The sequence below is a fragment of the Dama dama genome, chromosome 6 (assembly GCF_033118175.1).
Source record: "Dama dama isolate Ldn47 chromosome 6, ASM3311817v1, whole genome shotgun sequence".
In the NCBI taxonomy this organism is placed as follows: domain Eukaryota; kingdom Metazoa; phylum Chordata; class Mammalia; order Artiodactyla; family Cervidae; genus Dama; species Dama dama.
In genome coordinates, this window is record NC_083686.1 from 6,352,394 (window position 1) to 6,377,611 (window position 25,218).

General features: G+C 48.2%; 1 protein-coding gene across 1 annotated transcript; it reads left to right on the forward strand.

Moving 5' to 3' along the window:
- Positions 1-16,729: 16,729 nt before the first annotated feature.
- On the forward strand, positions 16,730-17,434 carry LOC133058454 (fibroblast growth factor-binding protein 1). The gene has a single exon (XM_061145152.1). It carries the CDS (start codon positions 16,730-16,732, stop codon positions 17,432-17,434), a length of 705 nt encoding a protein of 234 aa, XP_061001135.1.
- The last annotated feature ends 7,784 nt before the right edge of the window (positions 17,435-25,218 follow it).

Sequence of the window (25,218 nt, forward strand, 5' to 3'; positions counted from 1 at the left end):
AGATGTAATTGTTAAGGTAAGATCATTAGGATGGGTCCTAATTCACAATGACTGTGTCCTTAGAAAAAGGACAGACAGACAGACATAGAGGGGCGATGTTGTGCAGAGACACAGAAAGAAGGTGGCCGCCTGCAAGCCAAGGATGGAGTCTTAGGACAGACCCTTCCCTCGTGTGAGACAGTCCTGTCAATGTGTGGTACTTGGCTCCAGCAGCCTGAGCAAATGAACCCACACCCCACGAAGGGAGAGGTGTTGTCTCTATCTCACAGATAAGGAAGCCGAGGTTTAGAGATGTTCCATGTCCCCCTCAAGGCTTCCCCTGTGACTCAGTGGTTAAAAAAAAAAAATCTGCCTGCCGATGTAGGAAACATGGGTTTGATCCCCAGGTCAGGAACATCCCCTGGAGAAGGAAATGGCAAGCTTCTCCCATATTCTTGCCTGGGAAACTACTGGTGAGCTACAGTCATGGGGACACAAAGAGTCGGACACGACTGAGCAACAACAACAGCAAGAAGGGTCTTACATCCAGTCGGAGGCTGAGATTTGGGCGGCCAAGCCCTCTCCCACCGCCTGGAGCTGCTCCTCTAGGTGGGGGCGTGGGAGGTCGGGGGGCCCTGGGGTTTCCCAGGCCTGGAGCAGGCTGCACCCTTGCGCTGCAGCGGAGGAGGCCCCGACGGTAACCATGGTCACTCGTTCCTTCCAGGGTGAGGTGGAAACTGGTCCAGTGATCTCCCTGGTGCCCACATAGGGCAGGACACCTCCCTCCCGGGGAGGGAAGGGATCAGATTCCTGGCAGCCAGGAGGAAGAAAGTTTCCTTATTTACATCAGAAAGCTAATGAAAGCCTCCTTGGGAGTTCCAGCTCTAACCCCAGGGGGTTGATCCCTGGGAAAATAAATAAGGCGGCTTTGGAAAATGTGTGAAAGCGACAGTGTGCGGGCCTTGGTGGCGGCCCCTCTCCCAGGCTGCCGACATCCCATAGCCACAGCTCGGGGTCTCCTGGCTCCTTTGCAGGGCCTGCCGGCCTTCGCCCCCTCGGCTATGCCAGCTTCTCCACCTCTGGGGGGACCTGGGGGCTGGGGCAGGGGCTGCTCCTACCTTCCCCTTGAACAAGGAAGGAAACCCAAGCTCAAGGACGCAGAGAAAGCAGAGCTCAGATTGAAACACAAGATTTTATTGTCTCCCCATAGAAATCTTCCGGAGACCGTTGCCAACCGCTGGCTGTTTGGAGGAGGGAAAAGTGAAAGTGTGAGTCACTCCGTCCTGTCCGACTCTTTGTGACCCCATGGATGTAGCCCACCAGGCTCTTCTGTCCATGGGATTCTCCAGGCAAGAATACTGGAGTGGGTTGCCATGCCCTCCCCTCCAGGGGATCTTCCCCACCCAGGGAACGAACCTGGGTCTCCCACATTGTAGGCAGATTCTTTACCGTCAGAGCCACAAGGAAGACTTTGTAGGAGGGAAGGAGGGCTCTCTGCTGCGCCTGCAGGGCCTCAGAGCTCTCTCGTCACAGACCCCTTCACCCACCCCTGCTCCTAAAAGCGTTGAAACTGGGAACCAGCTTGGTCCCTGCACCGAGGAGGCCCCGAGGCCACAGGGCAGGTGCGGTGTGACCACTCCAGGGCTGGGTTTGTGGAGCAGGCTTCTCCCAAGGGCAGAGGAGCTGGGAGAAGATTCCAGGCCAGGAGATTGCTTGGGGCTGGCAGGGGTGGGGGTGGTGCTTCCGAGTTCTGCCACCTCATTTCCTTCCCTTTATCTTGTGACAGCAACTTTCCAGCTGTGGCTCCGGGAGACCCTGGGGGTCACACATGAAGGACGGAGGGGGCTTGGGGGTAAGTGACTCACCTGGAACGACCACATCACAGTTTCCCATCACAGGGAAAGAACAGTTAAGCCCGATGAGGGGGCAGCGAGCACGGACCTGCCCCCCGCCCCCCACCCTCTGCCCTGGGGCTGGAGGCTGTGACAGGATGGATCTTCCAGGCAGCCAGGAGGGGGCAGGAGGCAGGGGAGGGGGCTTCTCATCCAGAAAAGGCCCTAAGGCTCCAAGGGGCCTGATAAGTGCCCTCCACAGGATGCTGGGGCCCCAACAGGGGACTGGCCTCCCCCAGAGCCTCAGGCAAAACCTGCAGAGGAGGCTTTCCCCACTGGAGCGCCTTCCCTGGGAGGAAGTGTGTGGGGGGGGGTCATTCCAGCAGATCCAACCCTGGACAGGAATAAGCTTCTCCATCGTAAAAGATTAAGATAAATTCACATCACATAGAATTAACCCTTGTCAAGTGTACAATTCACTGACATTTAGTCCATTCACCATGTTGGACAACTACTGTCTCTGTCTAGTCCGAGCACGCCTTCATCACCTCCAAAGAAAGGTCACCTCCGACCTCATGAAACAACTGCCCCGCCTCTCCCCCACAATCTGCATCTGTCTTGCTGGGGTCACCTCTTCGGGAAGCTTCCCACAAATGGCACTATATGACCCTCTCTTCTTCTCAGCGACCTGCAGAGCACCAGATCAAGAAGAGCTGAACTGTGGTTTCCATTCTGATATATGTTATCCTATGATGAGACTCTCGCGTGCGTGTTTCATAATGAAAGTCACACATTTCATGGTAGGAGACCCGAAAACTGACAAAAATCCCAAAACAGACACTTAAAATGGCCCCTGGGCCCATTGCTCAGAATAACTATGCTAATATTTCAGAGATAAATCTTCCACTTTTCCCCCCAAGCTAACATCAGTGAGCAGCCAGGCTGTTCTACCCGCTACAGGCCTGGGGTTGGATTCATGACCTCCGTATCGCCTTTCCTCATCTGTACAAGGACATGAAAATAGTACCTAGTTCAGGGGTCCTTTGAGAGAGTGAATGAGTGAATAATACATGTGAAGAAGTGAAGATGGAGCGTCACAGAATAAATGCTGAGCCAATGCATACACATCAGCTATTATCATACTTTCCCCACAGATCAATGTCATGGGCATCATTATATCTGCAGAGGAAGAAACCGCAGGTCAGAGAGGTCAAGCAATTTGCCAAAAGGCAGAAGGAAGCAAACACTGCTTTTCGAGTCCAGTCCAGGATGCGCTCAGTCGTCATCACCGCCTCCTTTTGCAGAGAAGGAGGCCGAGGTGCTGGGAGGTTGGTGACGGCGGTCACACAGCGAGCTGGGGCAGAGCTGGCTCCCAGCAGACCTGGTGTCTGCCTCCGTCCCGCCCCCACGGCCCCCTCCCGGGTACCAGAGGCCCCTCACCTGGGATGGAGACCGCCTGGCCGGGGCCCTCACCTCTGTGCGGCTCCAAGCTCCCCATTCTTCCTCCTGGGTCCGCAGGGCTGTGGTCGGGGGCCTGGACGTCTCCGGGGGGACCTGGACACACCCCTGCGGGGCCCCGGGAGAGCAGAGCGGAGTCAGATGCCCTGAGGAAGCCGACTCGTCAGCGCCCGGGTCCCCGCCTCCGGGGCCGCCCGGGGCCACTCGGAGACGATCCAGGACCCTCGGGCGAGGCCGCGCCAGGACGCCCCATCCGCTGCTGGCCGGGAGCCAGGCCCCGGCCGCCCCTCTCAGACGCCGTCCATGGGGGCCTTCCCCTCCGCCCCGGAGCAGAGTGAGCCCTGAGCAACCCCGAGAAACGCCTCAGGCCAGAGTTCTCAGCACCACCGGCTCAGCGTGCTCAGCGTTGCTTTGTAACCAGAACAATCCCCCGGGGCGCGGAGCCTTCCCTGAGATTCCACGGGAGAGCTTCGAGGCTGCAGCCTTCTCCCAGGATGCGAATTAAAAACACCACCCGACCAAGTCAGCATCACAGATAATTCGCCGTGGAGGACCGCAGGACCCCAGCGCTCAAGCGTGGCTGGAATCCCTGCAGGGCTCTCGTCCCCGCCATCCTCTTTCTGTCTGGAGGCCTCGGCAGGAGCTGCGCCCTCGTCACTAGGGCCCCACGTGCTGCCTCGGTCCCTGCTGCCCCCGGGGAGCCCCATGTCGGTGAGGCGGCCTGGCTTGTTGGACGGAAGCTGACTCTGGAAGCGGAACACCCCTCCCTCCAGTGAGGCTCCTGCTTCCTCCAGCTGGGGGCTTGGCGGGACTCCAGTAAACCTCCGGGTTCCTCAGTTCCCAGGGCGTCCCCAAGTGAAGCCTTGTTCGTGAACTTAGACATTGCAAATGCCCTGGACTGTGTCCCTGGAGGCTGTCAGGCACCCTAGGTGATGAGAGGACTGAGCAGGCGGAGCCCTGCTGCGTGGATGGTGATGCTGGGGTTTGGGTGTGGTCCTGACACCGGGGAAGACTCACAACGTCCACTCGGGACAGACCCGTGGGGCAGGTGATGCCTGGGGGACTCTGCCTGCCCCGCCTCTCTCCTTGGCCCTTTTGAGCGAGTGAAGACTCACCTGATACACCTGGAAAATCCTGCTCATCCATGACCCATGGAGAAGGCTCCCAGACACAGAGGAGATCCCCACGCCTAGAGTTTAACTGACGGATCAGGGGACAAAGCAACAGGATGGCTCCAATATCTAGAGCAGAGGTCCCCTGCCCCTGGACCACGGACGGGCCCAGTCCATGGCCTGTTGGGAACCGGGTTGCACAGCAAGAGGTGAGTGGTGGGCGAGCAAGTGACGCCTCCTCTGTATTCACAGCCACTCCCCATCGCTCCCATCGCCGCCTGAGCGCCGCCTCCTGCCGGACCTGGGGCCGCACTAGATTCTCATAGGAGGGAGAACCTACTGTGAGCTGGGCCTGCCACGGGTCTAGGTGGCATGCTCCTCAGAGAATCTGACGATCTGATTCTGCCTTTTGGTGAGGTGTATAACTATTTCATTATGTATCACAATGAAATAATAATAGAGGCAAAGTGCAATGGGCTTCCCTTGTGGCTAAGCTGGTAAAGAATCTGCCTGCAATGTGGGAGATCTGGGTTCAATCCCTGGGTTGGGAAGATCCCCTGGAGAAGGGAAGGGCTGCCCACTCCAGTATTCTGGTCTGGAGAATGCTATGGATAGTTTAGTCCATGGGGTCGCAAAGGGTCGGACACAACTGAATGACTTTCACTTTGTCACACTTGTCACTTTGCACAATAAATGTAATGCACTTGAATCATCCTGAAACCATCCCCTCCCCTCCGTTGGTTTGTGGAAAAATTGTCTTCCGTGAAACCATCCCCTGGTGCCCAGAAGCCTGGGGACCACGGCTCCAGACCACCCTCTTGTCATCTGTGCAGCAGACCCTCCTGGGGGTGCCTCTCAGCTGGCTTGACCCTCTTCACCTGCTGTCAAAGCCCCCGCCAGGTCTGGGCATCCCCTCTCCCACCCGCTCAAGGGAGCTGGCCCCGCTGAGCCCACCGGCAGTGGATGCGGCTCGGTCTGAGCCATCCGTGGTCCCTCGCCGCCCGCATCCATGATGGCTTAGGCCATGGGAGGTGACCCTGGTTCCTGAGGGAAAAGGAGAGGGTCCTTTGGGGCTTGGGGGAGGATTTCCTCCCTGATGGAAAGGATGTGTAAGGAGAAATCGCCCCTCCTGTTCCCGGACGTGATTCCGAGATTCTGATCAGAGGCTGAGCGCTGTCTTGCAGCCATGAGACAAAGCTGAGAACAAAGCCAGTGAACCAAGCATTTGGAAGCACCCGGGCCCTGGGTCAGCTTAGACAGCCCGCTCCCAGCTGACGCTCTGCTCCTTGTATCTGAGAGAATAAATCTGTAGTTGCTGAAGCTGTTGCTGTCCATGCTTGAGTGTGTGTGTGAGGATCACTCGGCGGAACTTGTTAAAGCACAGGGGTGTGAGTTGGGGCTGAATAAGGTTCCCATTTTAAGTTTGCATTTCTGGTAAATCTCAGATGATGCCAATGCTGATCCAGGGGCTACAATCTGAGTGAAAAGTGCCTCTCAGTGGCGTCCAACTCTTTGCAATGCCACGGACTATAGCCCTCCAGGCTCCCCTGTCCATGAGATTCTTCAGGCAAGAATACTGGAGTGGGTTGCCATTCCCTTCTCCAAGGGATCTTCCCGACCCAGAGATCGAACTTGAGTCTCCCACATTGCAGTTAGGTTCTTTACTGTCTGAACCACTAGGGAAGCCCTTATCTGCATACAGCAATGAAGACACAGCACAACCAAAAATATAATAAATAGAAAGAGAAATTTCCAATTAATTCTCAGTTTCGTTTCAGTTGTTTTCAGTTTTTTTCTTATCACTATCAGAATAATCTTGATAAATACAGAAGCCAATTCAAAGCGATAAATATTTGTTAAGTGCTTTCTAAGCGTCCTGCTCGAGCCCTGATCTAAGGATGCCATTATTCAGCTGATGAAGGTGACCAGTACATGAATCAACCCAAATCAGATGACACATGAAGTGAAAGCATGGTGACGTCTGTAAGAAGCTGTGAGAACCCAGATGAAGGAACAGTGAATTCTGTCGGAAGCGCAGGGAGCCAGGTAGAGAGACAATTGGTTGGATAAATAAGGGTGGAATGTAATTTCAGGACAAGGAAACAGTTTGGCAGAGGCAACTTGTTCTGAAACAGTGCGACGTGGGAGGATAGGAGTGGACAGTGATGTAAAGTTGGAATCCAGGGACATGCGTTAAGTGTGGTGGGTATGACCTTGAGGTTAGCCAGGATCAAGATGGGAAAGACCTCAAATCAGACCCAGAGATGTGGACCTTTTCCATAAGCAATTGAGGAGCACCAGAAGCTTAAAGGCTGAGATGTGATGCGATGTCACTGCTGCGGGCATCCCCAGAGAGTGAGCCATCAACGGAGCTGGCAGTCTTGAAGGTGGCACAAATCACATTCGCCTTGCATTCCACATGACTAATGCTGCCCTTTGCCTAGAGTGGTTACTGAGTAATGATTGAATAAATACTGTTCTTTTCCCTGCGGCTGTTGAGCTGTCTCTTGAGAAAGGCCCTTGAGAAATTGCCTCTGGCTGGGTCAGAGGTCCCCACCCTAGGCATTCCAGCCTTCCCTCCAACAGCTCAATCACGCATTGTTGTGACTGGCATCCTCCTCCTGCCTGTCTAGTGCCATCTCTTTGAGGAGGAGTCAAGTCACTCTTGACTGCATTTCACTCAGTGACAGAGAGAGCCTGGGACACGCAGCGCTTCACGAGCGCTTCACGAGCTTCACCCTCTGGATGAACTGGAAGAGTGAGTGGACGACAGACGGAGTGGCAGAATGAATGAGGTCTGGATAGAGACCAGCCCTGCCCTTCCTGGAGCCTCTAGTGTCTTATCCCCAGGTCCCTTGTCTTCTCTACAACTCACAGCAGGCACAAGGACTGTGCTCTTCATCTGTGGGTACCCTTTGCCCCAGGTGCCATCCGAGGCCTTTTTAGAGCTGTTTCCTGATGTCTTCCATCTGAACTTCTTTTTATTTATCATATTTTTGGTTGTGCTGGGCCTTCATTGCTTTACGCAGGTGCTTCCCTGGTGGTTCAGATGGTAAAGAATCTACCTGCAATGTGGGAGACCCCAGTTCGATTCCTGGGTCAGGAAGATCCCCTGGAGAAAGGAATGGCAACCCACTCCAGGGGTGAGGGGCGAGGTGGGTGAGGGGGGTCGTGTCCGACTCTTTGAGATCCCATGGACTGCAGCACACCAGGGCTCCCTGTCCATCACCATCTCCCGGAGTTTACTTAAACTCATGTCCACTGAGTTGGTGATGCCATCCAACCACCTCATCCTCTGTCGTCCCCTTCTCCTCCTGCCTTCAATCTTTCCCAGCATCAGGGTATTTTTCCAATGAGTCAGTTCTTCGCATCAGGTGGCCAAAGTATTGGAACTTCAGCTTCAGCATCACTCCTTCCAATGAATTACATGTGACAAAAGCAGCAAAACTTATGCCCCCGTGCACGGTGACTGATAGCGTTCACGCAAAGGGCAACTTGTCTTCTCTCTTCTCCAGTTTTCCAGGGTGGAGACTGACACTCTTTGTGACAAAAGGGGCTGAGGACTAGAGACTCAGTTAGAGACTGATAATTCCAAAGGGAGCCTCTCTAAGGCCTTCTGCCCCAAGACGTGGAGGTGACAGGCGTGCATACGTTGTACGTACCCATATGTGACGCACCGGCACGAGAGTATGCGGGTGCAAGTGTGGGTGCACTTATATGCAGAGATGCACGGCCATGTGTGCACTTCGGAAATTTTATTCAAAAGAAGCAGACATCTTTAAAGAATGATCAAGATGCTTTAGAGTGATTCCTTTTTAAAGAAAGATGTAAAAAGCCTAGAGATAATCAATGAACCTGTATGGAGAAATTTCATTATAAAACACTAAAAGATGTTGAATATATAAGGCTTTGAAACAGCTGTATCACTAGAGAGAAGGTCTTCTAAAAATCTCTAATTATTATTGTTAGTTTGATCTAATTAAAATTCCTGATATTCCATCATTTTAACCTACCACAAACAGCCATTTCATTTGGTTTAAGCTTAAAAATGACTGCCCCCAATCTCTCCCAGCATCAGGGTCTTTTCCAATGAGTCAACTCTTCGCATGAGGTGGCCAAAATATTGGTTTCAGCTTCAGCATCAGTCCTTCCAATGAACACCCAGGACTGATTTCCTTTAGGAAGGACTGGTTGGATCTCCTTGCAGTCCACGGGGCTCTCAGGAGTCTTCTCCAACACCACAGTTCAAAAGCATCAATTTTTTGGCTCAGCTGGTGTTTATTTGACCAGTTTCCTCATTTTTCTGACAAGAATGCACAGAATTTGACCAAAAAGTTAATATTGCTTTGATAGAGTAACTAAGCATTTTGACTGTACATGAGGTCATTTTTGAAGGAGCAAATTTAGCCTGGCAATGCACAGTTAAGATTCACCTTAGAACAAAAGCACACCTGCTACTATATCTCCAGTCACTGCACTCCCCACCCCTCTACCAGACACCAGCCTCTAGGTTAAGGAACCATATGGTAATAAATGCATGAGAGTAAAATCAGCTTTTGAGCCTCAAAACTATCTGCGACCAGACTGCCTAAGGACACATGCTCAGCTACTGGGTTCAGGCTTTCTATGGAACCCCCAAAGGAACCTGCTGTCCATCATTTCAATCTTGGTTGAAGAAAAGAGTGACATGATCCCAATCTAATCACAAGAAAAACACCAAATTCCCAAAGGGACACGTTCTCAAAACACCTGAGCAATCCTGAAAACTGTCTAGGTCATCACGAACAAGGAACATCTGAGGAAACACCACAACCAAAAGAAGCTCTGTGCACAAATAGAGGAGTCGAGTCTATTAAAGGTCACGTGGGATCTCAGCTGGCTTCCTGGACAGAAATGACCGTGTTGCTGTTGTTCAGTCACTCATTTGTGTCTGACTCCTTGCAACCCAATGGACTGCAGCCCACGAGGTTTCCCTGTCCTTCACTATCTACTAGAGTTTGCTCAAACTCATCTCCATTGAGTCAACGATGCCATTCAACCATCTCATCCTCAGTCACCCCCTTCTCCTCCTGCCTTCTGTCTTTCCCAGCATCAGGGTCTTTTCCAATGAGCTGGATCTTTGCATCCAGTGACCAAAGTATTGAAGTTTCAGCTTCAGCATCAGTCCTTCCAATGAACATTCGGGGTTGATTTCTTTTAGGGTTAACTGGTTTGATCTCCTTGCTGTCCAAGGGATTCTCAAGAGTCTTCTCCAACACCACAGTTCAAAAGGATCAATTCTTTGGCACTCAGCTTTATTTATGGTTCAGCTCTCACATTTGTACATGACTATTGGAAAAGCCATAGCTTTGGCCAGATGGATCTTTGTCAGCAAAGTGATCTCTCTGTTTTTTAATATTCTGTCTATGTTCTTTATAGCTTTTCTTTCAAGGATCAAGCATCAAAAAACCATTAGGAGTTGAAAACTTATGCTATAAACATTCCTGTGCAGATTTTGGTGTCAACATACGTTTTCAAGAAATGACCATTAGGAGTTGAAAACATATATTAACACAAAATCTTGCATATGAATGTTTATAGCAGCTTTTTTTCATAATTGCCAAAACATTGGAGTAACCAAGATGTTTTTCAGGAGGCAAATGGATAAATAAACTGTAGTACAAATTGACAATAAAATATGATTCAGTGATTAAAAAAAAATGAGCTTCCAAGCCACAGAAAGACACACAGAAATCTTAAAATCATGTTTATAAGTGAAAGAAGCCAATCTGAACAGAGTAAATCCTGTTTGATTCCAATTCTATGGCCTTCATGAAAGGCAAAACTATGGAAACAGTAGAAAGTTGAGGGGGTATCCAGTGATTGAGGTTTAGATTTAAGATTAGGGATAAGGTTAAGGTTAGGGAGGGGTGAATAGGTAAGCACAGAGGATTTGTAGGGCTGTGAAACTACTATGCATGACACTGTAATGGTGGAAACATGCCATTATATCTTTGCCAAAACTGTGGATTATAACACCAACAGTCAGCTACTGTGAAAGCTATCGACTTGGGGAAATTATGATGTCCCAAAGAAGGTTCATCAACTGTAACAATTGTACCACTCTAGTGGAAAATATTGGCAGTGTGGACAGCTATGTTTGTGAAGGACAGCGTTGGTATGAGAATTTTCTGAACTTTCCATTCAACTTTTCTGGGAACAAAAACTACTCAAAAATAAAGTCTATTAATGATTTTAAAAACAGCATGAGGTAAAAACTAAGGAGGACTGAACAAAATATGGAATGTAGTAAAAACATAGCAATATTGATTCAATATGTTTTATAAATGTAGCATTATAATGAAAAAGTCAACAATAGAGGAACATGGGTGGGATGTAGGGCAAGGGCACTGTCTGCAAATATTTTGTAAAGGTGCATGCATGCTCAGTTGCTAAGTCATGTCTGACTCTCTGTGACCCCATGGACTGTAGCCCACCAGCTTCCTCTGTCCATGGAATTTCACAGGCAAGAATACTGGAGTGGGTTGCTATTTCCTTCTCCAGGAGATCGTCCCATCCTAGGGATAAAACTTGCATCTCTTGCATTTCCTGATTGGCAGGCAGATTCTTTACCACTGAACCACCTGGGAAGCCCTTTAGGTAATACTATTCTAATATTTTAATATATGTTTATAAAGAGAGAAAAGTTTATAATTCATCAAAGTAGGGATATATTACTTTGTTTTTAGTTAAAATATTAGAAGTGGCCTGCATTTAGTCTTTCTCTACTTGTGTGTCATCTGTACCATGAAGATCCAGAGTCAGTTCTCTAGGAGTCAGGGACCCCGTTGGTCCTGGAAGTTTGGGGAGGTGGTGGGAACATGTGGTTGGCAGCCATGCTGGGACTCCCAGATCCATTCCAGTTCCCAGTGCACTGTAGTTCATGGGTATCATTTTCTCAGTGTATTGAACTATGACTTAATGTGTGGACACAGCCTTAACAGAATGCTGGCATGTTGTAAACACTCATTGGGAGTGATGGTCTATTTCATTCCATGAACATCCATGAGAAGGAGAGCATGGGAAAAGTTCAGAGGACCAGTGACACCGACAGAGAGGAGGTGACATTGGGGCTAGGCCTTAAGGACCTGTGTGTGTCTGGCAAGGCTGGACTGGAAGGGCATCCCAAGTAAAGGAGAAAGCAGGGGCAAAAGCAGGAAGAGGACAAGCTCACCAAGTATTCAGGAAAGGGTGGATGAGTGGTTTAGTGTGGCCAGATTAAAGAGTGTATTTGTGTCTAGAAATGGATTTTAAATAACAGGCTAACAGGGAAAAAGCTACAAAGCCTGGTCTAATATCATGACCCCTGTTTAGAAAAGAAGGGTCAAGGCAGAAGTTGGGATTGGACCTTCAACAGGAAGGGTGAAGATCCATGGGAAGTTGTAAGGGGTAAGTTACATGTTCCCTGCCAAATCTTAGAGACATTTCTCAGAAAAGATCCTGGAGGCCACATGTTGACTTCTAAATTTGCTTTGTGTTCTGACCTATAGTCTTTCTCCAGAAAGAATCTGGCTGTCACCTGAGGATAAGATGATTTTCTTGTTTTGCGGGAGACCACCTTGGTCTCCATCTCCTGTGGAGCAAGGAAGCTTTGTCTCACTTGGCTCCAATAATCCTCCAAAATACCACTCTGTAAGTGCCCGTTTGTGCAAGTCATGATTCAGTGAGGTGATGATCATAATAATGGGGATAGATCTCAGGATGAGCCGATTTTACATGAGGCTTGGAGTTTGGGGAAATAGCCTCCTTTGGTGGAATTCATGAAGAACATCCATAACTCTGTGACCTTGGAATTCTCGAACAGGTGGAACTTGGATGGAATCCAACCACAGTTACAACTTTTGGTATCTTTATTTTGGGCTAGGACAATGTTTTAGAAAATTTCACTTAGATGCCAACCCAATTCCATATATACAAATTTGCATGTTGAGGAATCTTTTAAAAGTTCATGAGATGTCTATTTCTATAGAGAATTACCATATGACCCAGCAATCCCACTACTGGGCATATACCCTGAGAAAACCATAATGCAAACACATGCACCCCAGTGTTCATTGCAGCATGGTTTACAATAGCCAGGACATGGAAGCAACCTAAATGTCCATCGACAGAGGAATGGAGAAAGAAATGTGGCACATGTGTACAATGGAATATTACTCAGCCATGAAAAGAATAGAATTGAGTCATTCGCAGAGACGTGGATGGACCTAGAGACTGTCGTACAGGGTGAAGTAAGTCAGACAGAGAAAAATAAATATGTATTAATGCACATAGGTGGACTCTACAGGAGTGGTACAGATGAATGTGTTTGCAGGGCAGGAAATAGAAATGCAGGCATAGAGAACAGACATGTGGATATAGGAAGGGAGGAGGAGGGTGGGACACATTGAGAGAATAGCATGGAAATATATACATTAACGTGTGTAAAGCAGATGACTAATGAGAACCTGCTGATTAGCACAGGGGGCTCAGCTTGGCGCTCTGTGGTGACCCAGATGGTGGGATGGGAGCGGGTGGGAAGGAGGCTAAGGAAGGAGGGGATGTATGTGTGTTTGTATTTATATATATATATACACACATAGGATTCACACTGTTGTACAGCAGAAACCAACACAACATTGTAAAGCAATTATACTCCAATAAAAAGTACATGTGAATAAATTCATTAGGTCTGAGAATACTGACCTCATGCCAACATGTTTTCTGTCACCTGGAGCTGAGTGTTGACACTTAGATATCAGGAACTACCCAGCTTGTCATAGCCCCCAGCACTCCTTATTGTTCCTATCCCAAAGGCAAGGGTCAGCTGCCATTTATTACTTATATTACTATTATAATTCTTATGCTATTGTTTTTCCTTACGGCAGAGTCAAGAAGAAAACAAACAACTTCTTATGCTCAAACATCATGAAAAGTAAAATAATAAAATATAGTGAAGTCCATATCATTGCAGATGTGACTTCGTTTTACATTCTCAGTAAGGAAACAAAATGTACCTGTTTTTAAAGAATATAACTAAAGGCCACCTTATGAACCAAATCTGTTCTGCTTCACTTGATGCTAATGGCTCAGCTTCCTGAAAAATTTAGTCCACCAGGCTCCTCTGTCCATAGGGTTTTCCAGACCAAGAATACTGGAGTGGGTAGACAGGCCCTCCTCCAGGGGATCGAACCTACATCTCTTACTTCTCCTGCATTGACAGGCAGGTTCTTTATCACTAGCGCCACCTGGGAAGCCCAAATAATTGAGTATGAGACCCTAAATGAGGTGCTGTTATCATCATTTGTCAGTAGATGAGCAGAGAAAGGGTCAGAGAGGTTAAGATCACAGCTAAATGAATGCTGAGTCCAGGGCTCCACTAGGTCTAGACTCTGCCTGGAGGAGGCTCAGCAGAGTGAGGACCCCACCTGTGACCACAAGGTGTAAACATTTCTGCTTTACTGGCCTCTCAGGGCCCAAGGGTTCCTTTGCCCACCTAGTAACTTTAAGTGCCTCAGGTGAAAATGGGGATTCAAATGCTGGGGTGGTTTCCCCAGTTTAATCCTCCATTCACCAAGTGTTCCCTGAGTGCGTCAGGCAAAAAGAGGACAGAGTGGATCCCGGGAGTCCAGGCTTTAAACCCTGGGCTCCTCATCCTCCTAGCCCTGTGACCTCGGCCCAGCTCCAAATACCTTCAAGCTCCAAAACTCCATCTGTAAAATGGGACGAATTATATTGGAAGGACTGATGCTGAAGCTATAGCTCCATACCTTGGCCACCTGAGGCAAAGTGCCGACTCATTGGAAAAGACCCTGACACTGAGAAAGATTGAGGGCAAAAGAAGGGGGCGACAGCATGAGATAGTCGGATAGCATCACCGACTCAATGGACGTGAATCTGAGCAAACTCTGGGTGATAGTGAAGAACAGGGGAGTCTGGCGGGCTGCAGCCCGTGGGGTCGCAGAGTCGGACGTGACTTAGTGACTGAGCAACAACAATGTAGGTCGGTATATCATGGAGGGGCTCTGATGAGATTTAAGGGAGAGCTTTGGGTAGAATGAGTTATTGTTCATAACTCCCCCGACCAAGATTCTGTTGCTGGGGTCCTGTTACCATCATGGAGGGTCTTTGCAAGGCTCTGCTGTCCTCCTCAGTAGGCCACTGTGGGAATAAAAAGGGTTTGGAAGAACCAGGTCTAATGCCCTGCATGTAACACCCCACCTCCCACACATACACACAGACAGGATTACGCCAGCCACTTTCCCTGAAGGAACTGGCTTCCTCTGAAGGGGCGTGGCTGGGAGGAGTGTGAATAAAGTGACACAGGTGCGTGAGGTGTAAAATCCCTGTGTGTGTGGGCTCTTATATAAAGGGCCTTCCCGGCCTCTCACCGTGGATGAGACCACGGGGCGCCTGCAAGCTTTCTCTTCCTTCTGGGGTCGCACTGGACCTGCAAGCTCAGAACAAGGTAAGAGCCTGGCTCTCTGAAGAGTGTCATTACTTGCCACCCCCCTCCCCACCCCAGCTCCCACGAGGACCTCAGGTTCCTGGAACCTGGATCTCCTCAGGGACAAGTAGGGGCTGAGTCCCACTGCCGTGAGGAATGAGCAGATCTTTATCTGACATACTTAGCTCCCAGCCCAACTTCGTTTTGGGAGCCCACGTTTTGTGACTGTCTTCCCGTTATCAGGAAGGGTTTCCTTGGAGGCTCAGATGGTAAAGAATCTGCCCACAATGTAAGAGAGATCAGGGTCCGATCTCCAGGTCAGGAAGATCCCCTGGAGAAGGGAAGGGCTACCCACTCCAGTATTCATGCCTGGAGAATTCCATGAACAGGGGAGCCTGGCGGGCTTCAGACCATGGGGTCGCAAAGAGTCAGACATGACCGAGGAACTGACACTTTCCCTCTGTCCCTTTATCAGTCCTAACGAGAAGCTATATGCCCAGGGTAGATAATGAGATCAAGACCATTCCCCGAATCAGCCTCTTCTTAAACAAAAGTCTAAATGGAGCAGCGGCAATATGAATGATCTTATCATCAAGAACTAAGCCAGACGAAGTGAGTTGTTCCTAATCGCTTTTTTCTTTCTGAAAGGCAGAGTAAGGTGAAAGCAAGAGGGATTCAGGGAAGGGCGTGGTTGTATAAAGGACCAGGAGAGGTTCTGGCTGCCTGTCCCAACTGTGTCACTTGCTCACTACGGGATATTGAGCAATTTATTTGCCGCTCTGAACCTTAACTGTCACGCCTGTTACCTGGTGGTGATGCATTATGACCTGCCAGGCAGGGCTCTTGTGTGAATTAACAAGGTGAAAGTGAAACACAGGTCATGTGCTTAGCACGTAGTTGGTGTCAAATAGAAATGCTCATTCTTCTCTTTGAGGGGTAGTTTTTGTTGCCCACTTGATAAAATCTATTCAGTTCAGCATAACAGTTAAAATCATCCTATGTCTTTAATGATTTATTTTTAAAAGCATCGACTGGGGACTTTCTCTATGGTAAGGACAGTGTCAAAGCAATCTAAGTGCTCTGATGGAAACTCACCTCTGTTCTCCTGGCTCACTCTGCCTGGTCAAACTGTGTGATCTCCCATTCTTCATGCCATTCCCCGGGTTCTTACTGAAGCCCAAATGCCCCTGCTCACCAACCCACTCATCTCAGAGCGTCCAGACCTCATGCATATTTAACCTTGGGTCAGACATCACCTTGTCACTTTCTATGTCCTTTCTCGCTGTGTGATCATCTGAGTCCATGTGGAACGATGAGATAGAAGCTCAGCCCACCGGAGCTGAAACAGAGTCAACAATCATCTCACCCAACATCTTGATTTTCAGATAAAGGAGCTGAGACCCAGAGGGGGAGAGTGACTTGCCCAAGATCAGGTTGGGGGACATGGTTGGGACACACACCAGGTCAATGCTATTCAGATTCCCCCAAAGAGTTGCCTCCAAGTTTTTAAGATGTGAGACTTTCTTATTCACCTTGATAAATTCAACATCTAGTCTAGGGCATGGCTAGTGGTCAGTGAGTCATGAAAGCGTATTGAATGTTGAATGGATCTGGAGTAACTGAGTGAGGGGATAAGGGAGTGAGGACTAATGGGGTTCAGAGGGTATGGAAGAGTGAGTGAAGAGTAGGAAGTTTCTGGCATTCAAGGCTCAAGCAGAAATGCGAATAGAGCAGCTGCTTGTCTACTGATTCCAGGAAATATGTTGTTCTTGGATCTCACCCTAAAGCAGGCAGACCTATGCCAGGTGGGGGGGAGGGTCCTCCTCCAGGCCAGCGCTGACTCACCTGCCTTTTGTCAAACAGGTTCCCACCAAGCTGAAAGCATGAGGACCCACAGCCTCACCCTGCTCTCCCTCCTCCTTCTGGCTGTTCCGATGCTCTTGGCGGAGGCCAAAAAGGAAGGAAGGAATAGACACGGCAGCAAAGCCAATGCAGATGAAGTGCATGCTTTGGGCAAGCCTGGGAAGGAGCCGAGGAGCCAGCCAACCAAGCACCCAATCAAAGGTAAATTCGTCACCCCGGACCACGCTGACTGCAGATGGATGGTGACCGAGCAGGAGGACGGCATCGCCCTGAAGGTCGAATGCACCCAACAGGACAACACGTTTTCCTGTTTCTTCACTGGCAATCCAACCTCATGCCTAGAGTTGCACAAAAACAACGCCTATTGGAAACAAATTGGCCGGAACCTGCGTTCTCAGAAGGTCATCTGTGGTGATGCCAAGAGTGTCCTGAAGACCAGGGTGTGCAGAAAGAAGTTTCCAGAATCGAATCTCAAGCTGGTGAACTCTACTCTGATTAGGATCAAGAAACCCAGCCAGGAGTTAATGGAGCTCTCTCCCATGGACAAGGTTGAAGTGATTACCTCCCCCAGCCCAGAAAAGACCCAGCCCGTGGCCACCAAAGACCCTCAGTGTCTGGAGGAAGACTTGGAAAACCAAAGGAAGGCAGCCCTGGAGTACTGTGGGGAGACCTGGGGCTCTTTGTGCAAATTCTTCCTCTCCATGGTACAGGGCAGTTCATGCTAACAAGGTCAAAAGAGAACAGAGTCCTTTAGGAGGTGTCACGTCAAAACCTTTTCATATGCTGTAAAGATCTTCTAACTCCCTGTCAGATGAACATTTGTGCTATGGGTGTGCAATGGACTATTTAAACAAATTTTGCAATTTTTATCTCTGTGTTTGGAATTTGTTTTGTATTCATTTCCTTAGATGTGATTTTAAGAGGCTATTGTCCTCTGTATTTTTCCATGGCCCACGAGGCTTTGTTTCTATGAGCAGTAAGGGCCAGTCTTTGAACTGAGTGAGTCAGAGTGGTGACTTCCGTGCAGTGCACTTTCTGCCCAATTAAGAAAATAAAGCCCTGTGCCTTTTTCAGAAATACGTTCAACCATTGTCTGATTTCTCTCTGCCTAGTTCCAACGAACTTGCAAACAGGTCCTCATATATCAGTGGAAAAAGTATCCTGTTCACCAGCCATCCCAGGTCATCCCATAAGGTGATCCATTCGTGAATGCCTATCTTCACAATTTCAGGCTTTGATCTGTGGTATTTGATGCTTACTGAACTCATTTCAAGTGGGTCACCTGAAGCATCATGTGATGAAGACACCTTTCAGGGGCTCACAGATGGAAAGAGGGGAGGCAGAATTCAAAACCATCAGCAAATCACATCCATGAGCTGGAGCAACATCCTCCACAGCTTCAAGCTAGGGTTCCTGTTACCATTTGCCATATACAGGACTCCTGAGCTTGCAGAGTTGGGCCTGGCTAAGTGCAGTGCCCTGAGAGGAAGATTTAAGTGCAAGAGGGAAACTCAGGGTGGAACTCCAAAGAGAAGAGGCAGAAACTTCTGGAAGATCTCAGGCTGAGCTTAACAGGAGAGGAGATACTGGAGTTGGAACTTGGAGAGTATCTTTAGGCAGGAAATGGGCAGAATGGAGGTACAATCAGCAGTTGACAGATACATGAAAGCAAAGAGATGAGAAAAATCCTAAAAGATGGGAGAGGCCATGTGGGTAGATGGTGGTGAAATGCAGGGATGATGTCATTAGTCATTTACATGCTAGTCTGAAAGATCTGAAAGGGTTTGAATTCAAGAGCTAGGGAGAGAGAAGGATGTAGGCCCAAAGTCATGTCACAATTCCACAACGAACAAAAAGTAAGGAGCGGAAGTTGGCAGAAATACTGTTCTTTGGGGTCTTTTTAGAGTTGGTGTCAGGAAGGAATGGCAAATGGGGTGGAAGAGGGCCTCCCACACTCACCAGCCTGCCAGAGCCTACACAGAACATTGTCAGTGGTCCACCCAGAGTGTTACAGCCTCAGAGTGCGTTTGGGTATCGTCGTTAACAGCATCAACACGAGTAGTTCTCTCTCACTCCCTATGGCCCAGACTCTATGCTAAGCTCTTTCCCTGGATTATGCATGTGTTCATTCATTCATTCATTCATTCACTAGTTCACCCAGAACATCATTCATTGAGCACAGACTCTTGCAGCCTCTGTCCTAGGGACTGGAGAGACAGTAGTGCACCAGCGATGAACACTCTGCCTCCACAGAGTTCCCAGTGGGGAAAGCAGCCAAAACTCACAAACATACAATGACAGAGAGGAAAAGTCAAGGAGGAGAAAGGGGTGAAATCAACGGACAGTAACCAGCCTTAGGTGACATGGTCACGCTCGGTGGAGTTGATTTTTGAGATTAGATCTAAATGCAGTGAGGAATCAAGCCAGGTGACTCTCCGGGGTAAGAATGTTTAAACAGTCAGTGAAAACACTCTGATGTGAGCTCCTACTATGGATCTAAAGGACAAAAATATCTGCAAACAAGAAAGAAAAAACATTTCTTAGTGGTGCTTACATTCCAATGACTGGACCCCACTTGGTGTGTTCAGAAACATCAAAGACTGCAATGTCATTGTGGGGCAGAGCCAAGGACCTGACCTGTGAACCTGACCCCCACTCCCCAGAGAACTTAACCAACATCCAGACACTCCCTAAGCTCCTCCTCGCCACACCATGGGAATAACTTTTCCCCTGAAGGTATAAACAGAGTGTGGCTCCCCTCTGTCACTCAATTCTACGCAGTCCTAAGATAGGAAAAGACAATTAGACACTTCCAGGGGTCATCACATAACAACTCTGACCTGGTCTGGGTGACATAAACATTGGAGAATCGACTAGACCCGACTCAAAGCCGGCAGAGCTGGGAGGGGGTTGTTTCAGATATGGCAGAGTCAATTGCACCTGAGCTGGAGGTTTGCCTCTGACACCTCCCAACCAAGGTCTCTAAGCCAAGTATTCAACTGTCTGAGCTCCAGGAGGGCTTTCCTGGTGGCTCAGTGGTGAAGAATCCTCCTGCTAATACAAGGGAACATGGGTTCGATCCCTGGGTTGGGAAAATCCCCTGGTGAAGAAAATGGCAACCCGCTCCAGTATTCTTGCCTGGGAAATCCCATGGACAGAGGAGCCTGGTGGGCTAGAGTTCATGGGGTCGCAAAAGAGTTAGACATGACTCAGTGACTAGACAACAACAACTGAGTTCCAATAATGTCATCTCAACAACAAAGATCATATGGGTGAAACTTATACTGCTGGAAAAAGGAATAAGAAAGGAAAAGGAGGGAAGGAAGGGAGAAAAGAAGACAATGGGGAGGAGATAAATGATAATAATAAAGTCTATTGATAGTACTATTGGATAGCTTAAACCAAACCAACCCAGAAGCCGCTCTGCCTTCAGAATTTGCAAATACCAGAGTTAATGAATTCAACTTATGATTAAAATTTTGGAGCATAATGAAATCACCTTCAGAGATGTTGTAAGACTTGCACTAGTCAATAAATCTTAAGTGCCCAGTGCCCCATGGCTTACATTGTGGGTGTTTAGCACTACTGACCGTCTAAAGTCCACAGCACAAGACTGGCTTGTGGATGGAGCTCAGAACTTCCTTATGTAAACTTGTAAAATTGGAAGTTCATCTTTTTTCTAACACGATCAGCCAAGGCTAGCATCCCTTACTTAAGGGTGGTATGTGCCAGTGACTTTGCCCCATTCTCTTTTTTATTCCCAAACAACTAACTGGGAGGTGTTTCATCCTGATTTTCTAGATGAGGAAACTGAGGCTCAGAGAAGTTTGATCAGTTGCCAAGGTCACAAAGCCTGGGAGAGGTTGCGCCTGGGAGGAAGCCGGGTCTGGAGGCCCCCAAGCCCTTTCTGCATCCGCAGCTCAGGACTTCTTCCCTGGTTGAGAGAAGATGGGCATTTGTGGTCTCTAGATGTGGACCAGGCCGTAACACAAGCAGAATGCTTCCATCCCATCCACGTGTAAGTCCCTTCTGTGTTCTTATAGAGAAAGTGCCAGACGCTCAAGCTTCCATTTGTCTTTGGCCACAGTCACATTCTGAGGGGGGATGCTTTTAAAACAAATTAAAAATATTTTAAAAGCCAACACAGACTTTACATTGGCTTCTATCCAACTCGGCACTCCGTATTTTCTCTCTCTGAGGAGGGCGCTGCAACCCACTCCAGTATTCCTGCCTGGAGAATCCCACGGACAGAGGAGCCTGGCGGGCTGCGGTCCAGAGGGTCGCAAAGACGGCTGAAGCGACTTGGCACGGCACAGCACGTTTTCTCGAAGTGGAGGAGCCAGCATTCGTGTGCGTGCGTGCGTGTGTGTGCATGCGTGTGTGCGTGCGTGCATGTGTGTGTGTGTGCATGTGTATGCGTGTGTGTGCGTGCATGCGTGTGTGTGCATGCATGCAAGTGCATGCGTGTATCTGTGCTGTGTCCCTGAAGGAATGATTCCCTGGGTAACAAAAGACTGGACACTCTCAAGTCAGTGAGATGGAAATTCTGCATCCCCTCAAGCTGCTCAGTCGTGGGAACATCTCCGGTTCCTTATAAAACTACATCTCAGCAGAAAAAGAAGAAAAGAAAGCGGGGCTCTTCCCTGCAGCGGCTTGGCTGTGTGCTGCGGCGAACCACAGCAAAACCAGTGCCAACTTGAACCCCTGGAATCCAGCACATCTCACCTGGCCTCCGACCCAGACACCTCTGCACCAGCCTCCCTCCTCAATCGTTTTTGGCAGGACACACAAAGGAGGCAAAGTGTTCAGGGCGGACAGCTCCCATGCAAACGCAAGGCCAGGCATCACCTACGGGGTTGGTTCTCAAAGCATGCCACGCTGAATGCCTACTTGGCGATCTCTCTCTCAAAAGTCTTCCATGAACAATACACAAGAAAATATTCATGTGGAGGCCTGCTAAGTAAAGTGTCAGGATACTGGGGGAAGAGAAGATTCTGGAGGAAGGATGTCGGGGGCCTGGTGAGTTTGAGGTGGTTATCCTGGAGGAACTTCTCATAGGGTAGTTGGATATGTGGGTAATAACGTGGCAAAGGAGATTTCCATCTTGTCTATCACTACAGCCCCAGCCCTTAGGGCCCAGCCCACCACATAAGAAGCCCGCCAAAAAATAATTAATTAATTAATTAATTAAAAAAAAAAAGAAGCCCGCCAAAAATCTTGGCTGAGTAAATAAAAGAGGAGAGAAAGGAAGGCAAGAACAAAGACTGTAGACTTCAGAGTAAAAGAAAACTTGAGTTTCTAGGTGTGTGACCTGAAACAAGTCATATTTTCTGTCTCAGCCTCAGTTTCTCCATCTACAAAATGGGTCTGAGAATATCCATCCGAGACGAATTAGACATCACTTAAAGTCTAGAGCATGGGCCTTACACAAACAGATCTTTAAGATTTTATATCAGTGAATGAATGGATGAGGCAATTGAGTGAGAGAAGAGACAAGGAGACAATTCTCTAAGAAAGTTGCATGTATAATAAAAAATAAAACATACTTAAAAGTTTTCCAACCAAAAAAAAAAAGAGAGAGAGAAGAAGAAGAAGATTGCACAGGACTCGAGATCTGCCATGCCAAAGGTCTGACTGTTCATAATCTACTCCCAAGGACCACCCTCTCCCTAACGGTGCTTGAGCATCTCACACTTGTGGCTGAACGGAAGGACTTTCCGAGGAGTAGGGGGAAGGTGAAGACACTACTGGTCCTTTAGGACAACTGTGGGGCTTTTTTTTACCAGCCTTCCAGCTCACTTGCCAGGATCCTCCCCTCCTCTTCTTCAGTTCTACTGCCTGAGGGCTCTGGGGCCCAGCCCAGCACCTGGTTCCCAGGTCACCTCCCCCGGTGTCACTGCTTTATATGCCATCTGCCCACTCACAATTCCCACGTATACTTCTTTGGTGAAACCTGTTTAGGTTGAAGAGCATAGGAACAAGGCAAAATAACACAAGCAGTCTTCTTTTTCTAAATGTTTTTATTTCATACTGGGGTATCACCAATTAACCATGTTGTAACAGTTCCAAGTGAACAGTGAAGGGACTCAGCCATACATACCCATGCATCCACTCTCCCCCAAACTCCCCTCCCACCCAGGCTGCTACATGGCAGTGAGCAGAGTTCCCTGAGCTATACAGTAGGCCCTTGTTGGTTATCTGTTTTAAATACAGCGGGGTGTACATGTCCATACAAACTCCCTATCTATCCCTTCCCCCCGGCTTTCCCCACAGCAACCATAAGTTGTTCTCTTAAGTCTGTAAGTCTCTATCACAAGCAGTCTTCTTAACTGTATGAGTCAAATAACAATTCCAGATAATCAATAGAAATAAGTTGATCAAAGAAAGGAGTAATGGGTTAAACAAAGCAGAAAACCATTTTTGAGCAGTAGGGGATTTAGTAAAGAAAACGTCCCTCCATGAATGTTTTTGTACATCAGCTCCTATATCCATTAACTTATTGGCCACAATTGTAGGAGCAACAGAATGTTCCATCAAGGTATGATTACATTTACACGTGAAATTTTGCAATTCTTTGGTTCCTTGCAAAATCTTACATAAGGATTCTAAGGAGAAGCTAATATCAAGAACAGAAAGAGGAGGGAATAACATTTGGGTCCACGCTACCCAAAGTCTCATGGGGGAATGTAATAAGTGGTCCCCTTCCAATTAAAAGGCAGGTTTCCCTGGTGGCTCAAAGGCAAAGAGTTCACTTGCAATGCAGGAGACCCAGGTTCAATCCCCAGGTCAGGAAGATCCCCTGGAGGAGGCCATGGCAACCCACTCCAGTATTCTTGCCTGGAGAATTCCATGGACAGAGGAGCCTGGTGGGCTGCAGTCCAAGGCGTCACAAAGAGTTGGAGATGACTGAGCTACTAACAGTTTTCCAAAATAAATGATCAACAAGTGTTCAGTTCAGTTCAGTCGCTCAGTCATGTCTGACTGTTTGCAACCCCATGGACTGTGGCACGCCAGGCCTCCCTGTCCATCACCAACTCTCAGAGCTTGCTCAAACTTATGTCTATCGAGTTGGTGATGACATCCAACCATCTCATCCTCTGTTATCCCCTTCTCTTCCTTCCTTCAATCTTTCCCCCAATCAGGGTCTTTTCCAATGAGTCAGTTCTTCGCATCAGGTGGCCAAAGTATTGGAGTTTCAGCTTCAGCATCAGTCCTTCCAATGAATATTCAGGACTGATTTCTTTTAGGATTGACTGGTTTGACCTCCTTGCAATCCAAGGGACTCTCAAGAGTCTTCTTCAACACCACAGTTCAAAAGCATCAATTCTTCGGTGTTCAGCTTTCTTTATGGTCCAACTCTCACATCCATACATGACTACTGGAAAAGCTATAGCTTTGACTAGACAGACCCTTGTTGGTAAAGTAATGTCTGTGCTTTTTAATATGCTATCTCAATTTGTCATACCTTTTTTTCCAAGGAGCAAGCGTCTTTTAATTTCATGGCTGCAGTCACCATCTGCAGTGATTTTGGAGCCCAAGAAAATAAAGTCTGCCACTCTTTCCACTGTTTCCCCATCTACTTGTCATGAAGTGATGGGACCAGATGCCATGATCTTAGTTTTTTGAATGTTGAGTTTTAAGCTAGCTTTTTCACTCTCCTCTTTCACCTTCATCAGGAGGCTCTTTAGCTCCTCTTCATTTTCTGCCATAAGAGTAGTGTCATCTGCATATCTGAGGTTATTGATATTTCTCCTGGCAATTTTGATTCCATCTAGTGGTTCATCCAGCCAAGCATTTCCCATGATGTACTCTGCATATAAGTTAAATAAGCAGGCTGACAATATACAGCCTTGATGTACCTTTCCCAATTTGGAACCAGTCCATTATTCAACAAGTGTTAGGAATCCAGACAAAGGGTTTCCTAACTGGTACATAGAGGTCATTTCTACATCACAGGTTACAATACATACAAATTGAGGGGCTATCTTTAAAAAGACATCACAGGATTTAGGAAAAACAGTCAATTCACAATAGTGGATAGACTTCTCTAATAAGTAGGGCTCCCAATAAAAGAAGTAGATCCATACAGCAGTCTTTTATCACAATCTGTCAGAAAGTGGGTATAATTATGAAAGTTCAAATAATTTCCAGTGAAAAGAGGCAGTCAATATTCCTCTCCAAAAACAATAGGTAATGCATGAAATCGGCACATCAAACTCACATTAACTGTACTCTAATGGTACAGAGTTCCTCGGCACCAGATGTCAGGGCATTCAGTAATGCCTTCAGGGATAAATACCCAATGATCATCAGGAACCCACTCTCTAAATAATCTTTTTCCCATGCATGTGTATTAGTAGGGGCTTCCCAGGGGTGCTAGTGGTAAAAAAATCCATCTGCCAACGTGGGAGATGCAAGAGACGCAGGTTCAATCCCTGGGAGGAAACCGACTCCAGTGTTCTGGTCTTGAAGGTTCCATGGACAGAGGAGCCTGGTGGGCTGCAGTCCA